Raw genomic sequence first — 12097 nt, forward strand, 5'->3', positions numbered from 1 at the left:
AATCTCGTCCCTCTCCGCTGCTCAGATCAGCAGATGTGCCTTGTGCAAGTTACTCATTTCACATAGCAGACCTTTTGCTGGTCTTAATTATATCCATCCTTACTTTCCACATTAGATACTGTGTATTGCCTTGCAAATGATCCTACTTTTTATATTCCTATTTTTCACTTGTTAATGCATATTTGACCCCTTCTTGAAGGTCAAGATGACCTTGGAAATATAAGGCTATCTCATTATCTGGTCAGTCTTTTACTAATCTTTATTTTTATCATAACATTGACTGTCATTTTGGGGTGCATGTTTGTTTATCTTGAATTTCATTGAGTTTCCTCAAAGCATGATTTTGAGTTCTTTGTCTTAAAGGTCGCGCATCTCTGTCTGTCTAGGGTTGGTCCCTGTTTTATTTTTTTTTTGAGAAATTACCGACTTCGCCAGATGCTGTAAACTACCGGGATAGAGGAAGTTTTTGTGATTTCATAGCTTGGGTCTTCTTTATTCAGGGCAGGGAATTTTATTTTGGGGTCAAGATTGTTGAAAATGGCATAGTGAAGAAGGTAGAGTCACAGCAGTTTGCTTTATATACTTGAGGAAGAAGAAACTGAGATTTGGGAAAAGTCAAGAAAAGATAACCTGATCAAAGATGACTGAAAATAGTAATAGAGCAGAAAATGATGAAAAGTCGTGTTCTGTGCACCACGAACGTTCTTCTCCCCACTCCAAAAGTTTTCGACACCTAGAAAATATAAAGCAAGGACTGATAGCAACTGGCATCACGTTGAGGCCAGTCTCATTTGGGAAAAACACCAAACAGCCGCTTGTCTCCTGTAAGAACCCTGAAGTTAGTCCTGATGTCTTCCTTCTGGACTCTGGCTCTGATCTTAACTCCTCAGGGAAGTCAGGTACTTCCCAAAATACAGAGAATGTCAGATTGCCCTTGGTTTTGAAGGAGAAAATGCTCTGCGCTTCTCCCCAAGATAAATTCTGCTTTTCCTAGGAATGCTTTCTAACACTCGTCATCCAGATCTGATTACCTTCTGTGACCAAACGGTTTCCGAAGATTTTGTAAAACTCAGCAGCCTTTCACATCCTCTGCGTTTGCACTCACTGTTTCCATGGCCCAGAAGGACCTTTATTTTCCCACGACAGGGCCAGACACTGCTCATCTGCCAAGGACGGGCTCCCTCCCACCTGTCTTCCTCTTCACTTCTCATCCCAGCATTCTCTGGCACTCTATGATATCACTCTCTTCACTCCATAGGCCAAACCAAGAATATAATTGGAACTGCCTGATGTTTATAACATAAATCAATTCAAGTCCACTTACATAGACCCCTGGAATATATGAATTACTATCTCCTCTTTACAAGAGACTTCTACTACATGAAACATACTGGAGAGTTTAGGGATAGGCTCAGTTTTCTACACAAATTCTGCAATATCCTAAGCAATTCTGTCTTCACAGTCATAATTGATGACTTGTTCTCTAAAGTACCCGAACTGTGTTGAAAGTCAGAATTTGCAAATGTTCTTCTGAGAAAAAAGAAAATCATTACATCTTAGTGACATTTATCCAGTCTCACAATCTTGCTGAAAAATATTCGTCATCATAACCACACTTTCCATGACCACATCTTTAGATATTTGGTGAGACTGGAAACATCAACAATGGTCCTTCTCAGAAATCAACTTAAAACACTGAAGGAAAAAGTAGCTGTGCTCAATAATTGAACCTCATCAGCCTTGCCAATTAAAACACGTTGTGTGCGTGTGCTTGTGAGTGTGAGTATGTTTTCTTGTGGAGATGCAAATAGTTTCTGTGGGTGGCATTTACTAAGCATCACTGGATCACTGGTAGAGTTCACAGGCACTTTCCTAACCCCAGGGAGTGATGGGAAATGTCACAGCCACTGAATCGGCCTAAGTTATAGCCGATAGGGTTGTTTATTTTAAAATTTTACAAATTCAGAAATAAATTTGTAAACTCAAAAAATGTGGCCGGGTGCAGTGGCTCATGCCTGTAATCCCAGCACTTTAGGAGGCTGAGGGAGGTGGATCACGAGGTCAGGAGTTTGAGACCAGCCTGGCCAACATGGTGAAACCCCATCTCTGCCAAAAATACAAAAATTTAGCCAGGCGTGGTGGTGCACCCCTGTAATCCCAGCTACTCGGGAGGCTGCGGCAGGAGAATCACTTGAACCTGGGAGGTGGAGGTTGCACTGAGCCGAGATCGCACCACTGCACTCCAGCCTGCGTGATAGAGCGAGACTACGTCTCAAAAAAAAAAAAAAAAAATCAGGAAATCATCTCTTATAAAACACATGATGTAAAATTTACTGATATTAACTTAAATACAAAATATGAAAAGATTGGGTCTGATTAAGCAAAGGGAGCCAGGGAACAATGCAGTGTTTCTGGACTAGGTGGGCTTGACATCCTCACACTGTTTAATTAAGGGTCTGTTTAATTTTGGCTGCTCTCTAAGTGCAACAACGGTTTATTTTGTAATAAAAAGATTGGTTCTTGTGTCCTTTTGCCTCACTTGGCCCAGGGTGAATTTGAAGATCAACCCTAAATTGGCCTTTTGGGGAAAGCATAGAGGCTGTGAGGATGAGGGTTGCATGGGTGGGAATGGGGCATCTTTGTTCCTGTTTTGGACAATCTTGAGCTCATCAGGTCAGGTGTGAATCCATGAGACTGTGGAATGTTGGCCACTTGGTGACGCTGTGGCTCCACAATGCTGCAGGGAAACCTGGAGAAGGGTGGGAAGGTGGCCAAGAGAGGAGCTGAAGCCTATGCTTGGCTGCCTGCTGGCTTCAGGGGAGTGGTTTGATTCAGAGTGGATCCCGAGTTAAACACAAACTCCCCACTACCAGAGTAGAGGTGCTGGAGGCCTCAGTTTGCACCAAAGAGTAGAGTGTCCCTGTGTCTGCTTGGGCAGTGGATGGTGAAGGAGCTTCAGCCACAAGGGCTGGGAATCAGTGTCAGGGCAGGGACAGGGCAGGTAGAGGAAAGTAAGGTGTGACGTGGGCGTGTGGGGCCTGCTCTCCACCCACCCAACCTTTAGTTTCAGGGCTGTGCGGGACAGATGCATGGAGCAGCTGAGCCTGGGACCTGCCAAAGGGTGCAAGGGGCAGTGGTGGCCTGCAGGGAGAGAAACTCACAAAGGCCAGTTCCCGTAGGAAGCTCCAGAAACATTCCTGCCCCCACTCAGGAAGTGACCGTGAGAGACATGCTGCCAGCCAGAAGGGTTCAGGCCCTGGAGAGCTGATAGGCTTTTCCCAGGCACTTTCTGCTGCTTCTACATGTGATCTGCTTTAATATTCACATAAATTATGCAGGATAAGTATTATTTTACCTGTTTATGTATCTGAAGGAAATCAGCTGTCCTGGGTCTCATATTTAATAACTGGCTGAAGACTGGGTGCAGTGGCTCACACCTGTGACCCTAGCACTTTGGGAGGCCGAGGTGGGCAAATCTCCTGAGCTCAGGAGTTCGAGACCAGCCTGGGAAAATTGGTGAAACCCTATCTCTACTAAAAATATAAAAATTTGGCCAGGTGTGGTGGTGCACACCTGTAATCCCAGCTACTCAGGTGGCCAATGCAGGAGAATCGCTTGAACCCAGGAGGCAGAGGTTGCAGTGAGCCGAGATCATGCCATTGCACTCCATCCTGAGCAACCGAGTGAGACTCTGTCTCAAAATAAAACAAAATAAAATAAAATAAAATAAAATAAAAAGTCTCAAGCCTGTTCTGCCAACACCTCTCCTTAACCCCTTCTTTGTAGCTCTATCCTTTCACCTGCTTTCCCCTTTACAGGTCCCCATCAACAGGTTGTGAAGTTCATGCCTCATACATAATCAGTATAGTCTCTTCCCTGAGAAGTCCAAGGAACATGTGACTTCCAGGCCAAGCATATACATTCATCCTTCATTGAGACAAAAAAAAAAAAAAGTGTAATTTTCTGGCCAGGCATGATGCTTCACAGCTGTAATCCCAGCACTTTGGGAGGCTGAGGCAGGTGAATTGCTTGAGCCCAGGAGTTCGAGACCAGCCTGCCAACATGGAGAAACCACAACTCTACTAAAAATAAAATAAATCAGCCAGGCATACTGGTGGGTGCCTGTAATCCCAGATACTCAGGAGGCTGAGGAATGGGAATTGTTTGAACTCAGGAGGTGGAGGTTGCAGTGAGCTGAGATTGTGCCATTGCAATCCAGGCTGGACAACAGAGCTAGACTCCCGAAAGAAGGAAAGAAAGAAAGAAAGAGAGAGACAGAGAGAGAGAGAAGGAAGGAAGGAAGGAAGGAAAAAAAGAAAAAGAAAAAGAAAAAAAAAGGGGTGGTAATTTTCTGAACTGTAGACTTCCTGTAACGGATGCAACATATCTTGAGAAAAAGGAACACTAGTAATTGTTATTCACTAGTTAATTTATTTTATTCTTTTATTCAATAAACTTTTTTGGGGGACCTACTGTGTATAAGATACCCTATGTCGTCAAATAGAAAATGAAAAAGAAAAATATCTGCAGATGATGGCAGATTTTAAAAAATAAAAAAAGAAAAGAAAGAATATTTAAAAATAAAAAATATTTTTTGGCTACTTATAACACTAAGGTCTGTATTTATTTTCATTTTTCAATTGTTTTATGTTTATTTTCAATTGTTTTATGTTTAGTGTACTTAGTTTTTGTATTTATATATTTCCTTTCTTCTTCTCATTCTCTCTTTGGTTTCTCCTTCTCTCTCTTTGCCAGCTTGTATTTCTTTTTTATTTAAACTTTTGGTAAGGACATTTAACATGAGATCTATCCTCTCAACAGATTTTTAAGTGTACAAAACAGTATCATAGTCTACAGGCACAAGGTTGTACAGAAGATCTCTAGAACTTCCTCATCCTGCTTAACTGAAATTTTATACCTGTTGACAACAACTCCCCATTTTCCCCAACTCCCAGCTCTTGGAAAGAAATATTCTCATCTTTGCTTCCATGAGTTTGACATGGTTGCCTCATATAAACAGAAACATGCAGTGTTTGCGTTCTGTGCTTGACTTATTCACTTAGAACAATGTCCTCCAGGTTCATCTACGACACATATGGAAGGATTGTTTTTCTTTTCTAACCCTTAATAATATTCCATATTTCAGATCTGCAGGATTAAATGGATATAACATTTGGCTATTTCTGTGAAACTCTCTGTCATGTGAGTGGCAGAGTCATTTGCAGAGCTGCAAGCACTGAGTTTATTCAGGCACATTCACAGATAAATTCTGCTCCATGGAGAACATTCAGAAAAAAATAATAATGCCAACTTTTATTTGTCAATTCACTATATGCCACATAAAAATCTTTCATTTGAAAAAGTTCAATTAATTAGAAATTCAGCTATCAGAAAAAAACCTTAAGATGCAAATGCTATTCTCATTTTACAGATGAGGGAATTGGCTCATAGGTTAAAAAACTTGACCAAATTGAAGAGCTATTAGGATACAGTATTGGGACTTCAACCCTGATCTGTCCAATTTTTGCATTTATAACTCTGTGCTATAGTGCATTTCATAGAGAGAGATGCCTACCTTCAAAAATCAGAATATTGGATCCTACATCCCTTTCAGATCAACTGGCTCTAATAACATGGAAAGAGATCAGTTTACCCTGGAGACAGTGATGTAAGGAGAGATCTCTGGCTAGATGCCATGACACTCAGCCCTGACTCCCATTCTAACACCAACTTGTAAAGACCTGAGGCCACTCTTGACATGCTGCATTTAGTTTGTGTTTTGGGTTTTTTTTTTTCCGTAAAATGAGATTACTACTGCCCATATGAAGAGTTGTACAAAGATTTAATATCACAAAGTATCTAGTATATAGTAGATTCTAGCTATTTTGATTTCCTTTGCTAATCTCAAACAGCCTCTTCCACTGTGTCAATGTGCAAAGACAAATATGAACACATTCTGCCTAGGAATCTTAGGCTGAGGACTCAGAACTCACAGAAGTGGAAATATATATACTTGATGATTCATTTGATGAAATTACCTGCAGAACATAGCGTACATGCCTTCTCAGACATTTTAAAATCAGCATTATTGATATATAAATTGTACAATATAAACATTACACATGTTAAATAAACAGATCAATGGTTTTATTTATATATATATATATATAGACATATATATGGGTTATAAGGATATATATGTATATCCTTATAACGACTATCCCTATAAAAAGGTCTCTATCACCCAGAAAGCTCTCTCATACCCCTTTGCCATGACTCTCTCAATCTCTGACAACCGATGATGTGATTTCTATCACTGGAGAATACATTTTTTACAAAAAATCTATTAGTAACATTTTAAAAACTGTATTGATTAATCCTTTTCAAATACATACATTTAAGAGTGCGAGGTGCTCCTGGAAAGTTTTATGGTTTTAAAAGAGGCTAAAGTTCTGTGAGCTACCTGATCCACGTTAGGGACAATCCTATCTGGAGATAGGTAAGAGGATGAAATAGCCTCGAAATTACTCTCCAGCTGGTGGAAGCTCATTCTCCAAAATTATTTATTGATTTTTATTTATTTCTTTTCTCTTCTACTCACTCATTCAAATTATTTATTTTATAATGATATTGTGACAATTCATCATTTTAATGGAATTATTTTGAGTTCCCATCTGACACATATTTAATTGGCCTTCAAGTTCACACACTGAATGCAATGGCACCAAACAAACCATGGTAACAGTGACTTTGTTGAGAGATGGTGTCACACGTGGAAAAGGGTTCTCTTTGCTTTTACCCCAGTATCCAACCCATAAAACCTAAGCTTTGAGCTAGAAAATCTCCCTTTTTGTTCTTGCCCTACCCTGGGCACCAGGCTCCTGCACCATGTCTCCTTCTGGGTTCTGGCCCAGAGAAGTTCTTGGCACAGGTGTAGCACCCACTCACGGGCTTGCTGGATCCCAGCTGTGAGTGACAGTAGCAGGGCCCCCTTTGCTCTGACTTTAATTTCTGTGTCCTTCTCAAATAAGCCCTATAGATGCTGAGTGGCCTGGACCCCTGCCATGTGCTTGGGCTGAAAGAAAGACAGCACGTGGGGAGGTGAGTGGGAGCAAAGTTGAAGGAAATCTAGAATTGACATGGAAAGGACTTTGGACATAAATCCCTAGGCAGTGGTGAGCCACTGATCCTACTCCAAGTGAAACAACATGATGAAACTGATATTGTGTTACAGTAACATTGGTAGTAGTATGGATCTGGAAGGAGATAGATTTTTGGGTGGCATGAATGATTAGGAGACTTCTAAATATCCTCCATGAAATATTAGAAAGGGTTAAATGTTTATGTAAAGCATTTTGGACGACATAGGCTTGAGGCTCTGGATTATGTTATCTCTTGGAAAGAGTGTTGGATTTTATTCTGGGAGGGTTAAATGTAGGACTTGCTAGGTTCTATTTGAGCTTTGCCCTTCCTCTTAGGGCCCCAGCGTGTGGTCATCATTGCTAGTGCATGGCCTTCCCAGGGTCTTAGTGGGAATCACAGTGTATTCGCCACATCCCTCCACTGCAACTGGGTCTGAATGCCCTGGCTCTTCTGAAATCTCTGCCCATGTCTTCAGCCTTCCAGAACTTGTTCTCTGCTCAGCCTTCTGGTCTGCCACCCTCTGCATACACAATTTAGGATCTGGCTCAGGAAAAAAAAGGGTGGGTTTTCTTACATATAATTTTTGGGTTCCTTTTTACTACCCTGTGTCCTAAATCCCAGCTGTCTTGGAGTCAGTTATGTCCTATCTTCAATCACATAAACTAACGATATTTGGTACAGACATGTTTACTGACTTTACTTCACGTTTGCCATTCCACTCTTCACTCTTCTTTCTTGCAATTCAGACTGTCCTGAGGTCATTCTCCTTCTTCAGATCCATCCAGAATTCAGATGACTTCAACTCACCTGTCACCCACCCTATGCTTTGAGACATGATTATGTTAGCTACTGACCTCAGGGCAGTCAAGCCTCTCATTGTCATTGTTATTCAAGGTAGGTTGAATCCCACTAAAAAACAAAAATCCTTGAAATTTGGTTTACTTATTGAGAGCCACACAATGCAATCAAATTCTTTTTAATTCAATTTTTTTTTCTTTTTTGGTGGAAGGGCCAAGAACTGTTTCCTTGCTGAAGCAGACTCCTATTATAATAATGTGAATACTAACAACGTTATTTTAATACTAACAACATTAACCTTTAAATCAGGTTGATGTTAGGTTCTTATCTAAGAATGAAGTATATCCAACGGTAGCAGGTTGAAGGTCTCTCATATATGTAACCTGTTCAGGAGGAGACAATTCAACCACTTTTCTTAAATTCTGATCTACATGCCTTTACATTCTTTGCTTTAAGGGCCACATAAAAATACTCTGAAACAATTTACACATCAGAAAAATGCTAATACTTTCCTCCTGGCCCAGCACATCTCCAAGTTAAAGAATCTCTAAATTCTCAACCCATAGTATAATCATGGTAACTCCCTTCTACCCCCAACATAGATTTTTATGTAACCGATTTGTAACTACAACCTTAACCCTACAATCACAATTGTCATTACAAAATACTAACAAACATGTGCTATTAACAATAGATGGTTAAAAACACTTAGGGATTATGAATCATTTCATTTTTGTGTTTATTTATTATGTCAGTTTCAAGCTGATTTCCCTTTCCCTTGTTCCACACACCTTGGGTTGTTCTTTTTCAGCATCCTGTGTATGTTAGCTCTAAGACCAGTCAAGGCTCATGCCCCTCCACTTCAGGGACAGAGGGTGGCTCATCCCTTTGGTGCTCCCTCAGCTCCCTCCCCACTGCCTGGTGGCTGGTTGGCATCACAGCCATGCCCTTGAATGATGGGAGCTGGTCCACACTGCTTCTGTGGTCATGCAGTCATCCTCCCTCCACAGAGCTGGGCCAAAAGGGCTCCACTGCCCTTAGGCATTGAGGGAATGGACATTCTGAGTGGCACTGTCTTGTGTGATCGCACAGGACAGAAGGAGATTCCATCAATGGGAGTAGTCTGTTGCTGAGAGGGATCCTGAAAGATAGGGGGACAGAGACACACTGGGAGGATCCACATAATGAGGAAGCAGCTGAGAGCAAAGGAGCCCCTGCCAGAGGAATATCCTTGGGGGGTAAAAAGCTGGCTCTGCCCTTTCTCCCCAGCCCATTCATCCCAGCCCAGACAATTCAAATCTACCTTCTATCAGGACCTAGAAAGGATGTAAAACGGCCAGGTATAAATATCCCCTGGGTCTGGGGAAACTGTCAGGAGCAGTGACATCACAGGAAAAACCACCAACCAAGGCCAAGGAGACCAGAGCCCAGCACCTCACCCAGAGGACCCCAGTCAGAGGCCCCATCTCAGACCTGAGGCTAGCATGCACTGCAGGCTGCTCTGCTGTGCGGTTCTCTGTCTCCTGGGAGCGGGTGAGTTGGGTTCAAATCAGCTCCTTGAATTCCAAGCTTTTTCCTTGTGATTTCAGCAACAAGCCTCCTCCTGGGCTCTGCCTGAATTTTGTCCCTTTCCCCCCACAGTCCCCATGGAAATGGGAGTTACGCAGACACCAAGACACCTGGTCATGGGAATGACAAATAAGAAGTCTTTGAAATGTGAACAACATCTGGGGCATAACGCTATGTATTGGTACAAGCAAAGTGCTAAGAAGCCACTGGAGCTCATGTTTGTCTACAGTCTTGAAGAACGGGTTGAAAACAACAGTGTGCCAAGTCGCTTTTCACCTGAATGCCCCAACAGCTCTCACTTATTCCTTCACCTACACGCCCTGCAGCCAGAAGACTCGGCCCTGTATCTCTGTGCCAGCAGCCAAGACACAGCCTTGCAGAGTCACCGCTTTCCTGTGCAGAAACCTTAGGGGCCCTCCAGGAAGCCGTGGGGGCCACCAAAGCCTTTGGTGAACATTTCCTGCAAGAGCCCCGACAGAAGCTTCAGAACATCATAGCACCTGCTCATTCATCCAAGTGGCAACGTTACATCCTATGCTCATATTTAGAGTGTGGGTTTTCTTTAGCATGTGACTCTGCCCTGTTAACTGATTTGAAAAATGATAAACACATTCAGATCTAGTCTTTTTAAAATCCCTTTTTAAATTGTAAAATAAAGCAAGCATGCTATAAGGGGATCGTTTAGTTTAAGATTTTATAAGACCCTCTCAACAACCACCTGCATCACTGCAGAGTCATACCCTGCACTGGGCCACACAATGTCCTGTGGGGAGCCAAGTTCTTCTGACACTTTATGCCTGGTGGTCTCCATGCCTCTCTTTCTCAGGAACCAGGGGTCCGTTCTGTCATAGGTTGCTGACACCCAAAGTCAAGCAGCACTGGGTTTGGGGGAATCATAGAGGCAACTTCCAGGCAAGGGTCCCAGGGCAGGAGCCAGATGGAGAGAACAGTAGACAACTGAGCTTTTGGGGAATGGGTTTGAGAAATATCTGTCAACCCAATTCTATTATTCTACATTCCATCTTGTCTATTCTCTATCTTTCTTATTTAAACTCAAAGCTAGAGCGTAAATTCCAGCCCTGATCAAAGCTCCATATCCCTCACAGACACCTTCTCTGAACCCTGCAGGCAGCAAATGTGCCTCTGTCCACTCCCGTTTGTGTGGGCAGTAAGCCACCCAGGTCCTGAGGCAAGAGACCGAGGGCACGAGCTGTTCCAGTATAATAAAGAAAATATATAAAATAAGAATAGTTATACTAGTAATAGATTATAGATATGATGATATACGAATATTATGAATCATCAGTTTGTAGCATTACTCTTTATTCTAATATTATAATAATCCTTGCTCTTCAATTATAACCTAGGAAAAACCAGGCCATACAGAGATAGGAGCTGAAGGGGCACGGTAAGAAGTGACCAGAAGACGAGTGTGAGCCCTCTGTCACGCCCAGACAGGGCCACTAGAGGGCTCCTTGGCCTAGAGGTAACGCCAGCGCCTGGGAAGAAGCCTAGAGGAGCTTGGTCTAGCGGTAGTGTCAGTGCCTAGGAAAGGCACCCATTACTTAGCGGACCGGGAAAGAGAGTCTGCCTTTCCCTGGGGGAGTTAGAGAAGACTCTGCTCCATCACCTCTTGTGAAGGGCCTGACATCAGTCAGGCCCACCTGCAGTTATCCGGAGGCCTAAGCGTCTCCCTGTGATGCTGTGCTTCAGCGGCCACGCTCCTGTTTCACTTTCATGGTCTGCTCTTTACACCTGGCTCTGCCTTCTAGATAGTAGCAGAATTAGTGAAAGTATTAAAGTCTTTGATCTCATGCAGTAGCAAAGCCAACCTACAAAAAATTGGAATGTTTTCCCCTACATCCCTGCTGGCTCTAATAGCGTCATAGTCAGAGATCAGTTTACCCTGGAGATGGTGGAGTAGGGAAAGCAGTCTGAAGAGGCACCACGACTCCCCGCCCTGACTCCCACTCTAACACCAGCTCATCAAGACCTGAGGCCAGTTCTTAAAGGGTTAAGTTTAGTTTTTAAATTTTTTTTTACCTATAAAATGAGACTACTACTGTCCATCAGCAGAGTTCTAGATAAACTTTAATGGCATAAAATATCTAGCATATAGTAGAAGCCTAGCTATTTTGATTTCCTTTGCTGATCTCAGACAACCTCGTCCACCACACCAATGTGCAAAGACAGATATAGACACATTCTGCCAAGAAATCTTAGGTTGAGGACTCAGAAGTCAGAGAAATGGAAATATATATGCCTGATAATTCATCTGATAAAATTAACTAGAGGATGTAGCATACATATTTCCTCAGACATTTAAAAATCAACATTATTGATATATAAATTATATGAAATTAACAGGACACCTTTTAAATGAACAGATCAGTGATTTTTGAGCAACATATATCTACATACACAATCGCACCTCTATGGAGATGTATCTGCCTCACCCAGAAAGTCCCTCACTTCCCTCTGCAATGCCTCTGTCTGTCCCAACAACCAATGATGTGACTTCTATCACTGGAGAGTCATTTTGTTCACAAATATTTTAATGCAAATGTCAAACCTCTTCTGATTAATC

At 42.3% G+C, this 12097-nt stretch overlaps 1 protein-coding gene across 1 annotated transcript; it reads left to right on the forward strand.

Annotated features, from left to right (window-relative positions):
* The first annotated feature begins 640 nt into the window (after nt 1-640).
* LOC115935387 (uncharacterized) lies at nt 641-9920 on the forward strand. Its single transcript, XM_063708072.1, has 4 exons — nt 641-899; nt 6878-6968; nt 9317-9474; nt 9583-9920. Exons 1-4 carry the CDS (start codon nt 641-643, stop codon nt 9918-9920), a joined length of 846 nt encoding a protein of 281 aa, XP_063564142.1.
* The last annotated feature ends 2177 nt before the right edge of the window (nt 9921-12097 follow it).

Source organism: Gorilla gorilla, chromosome 6 (genome assembly GCF_029281585.2).
Source record: "Gorilla gorilla gorilla isolate KB3781 chromosome 6, NHGRI_mGorGor1-v2.1_pri, whole genome shotgun sequence".
NCBI lineage: Eukaryota > Metazoa > Chordata > Mammalia > Primates > Hominidae > Gorilla > Gorilla gorilla.

Excerpts from the sequence above, each read along its gene's own strand:
- LOC115935387 (XM_063708072.1), top strand. The coding sequence starts at position 641 with ATGACTGAAAATAGTAATAGAGCAGAAAATGATGAAAAGTCGTGTTCT. Across the intron at positions 6,969-9,316 it reads GGGCTTGCTGGATCCCAGCT|GAGCAGTGACATCACAGGAA; the intron begins GTGAGTGACAGT and ends GGAAACTGTCAG. Across the intron at positions 9,475-9,582 it reads TCTCTGTCTCCTGGGAGCGG|TCCCCATGGAAATGGGAGTT; the intron begins GTGAGTTGGGTT and ends TTCCCCCCACAG.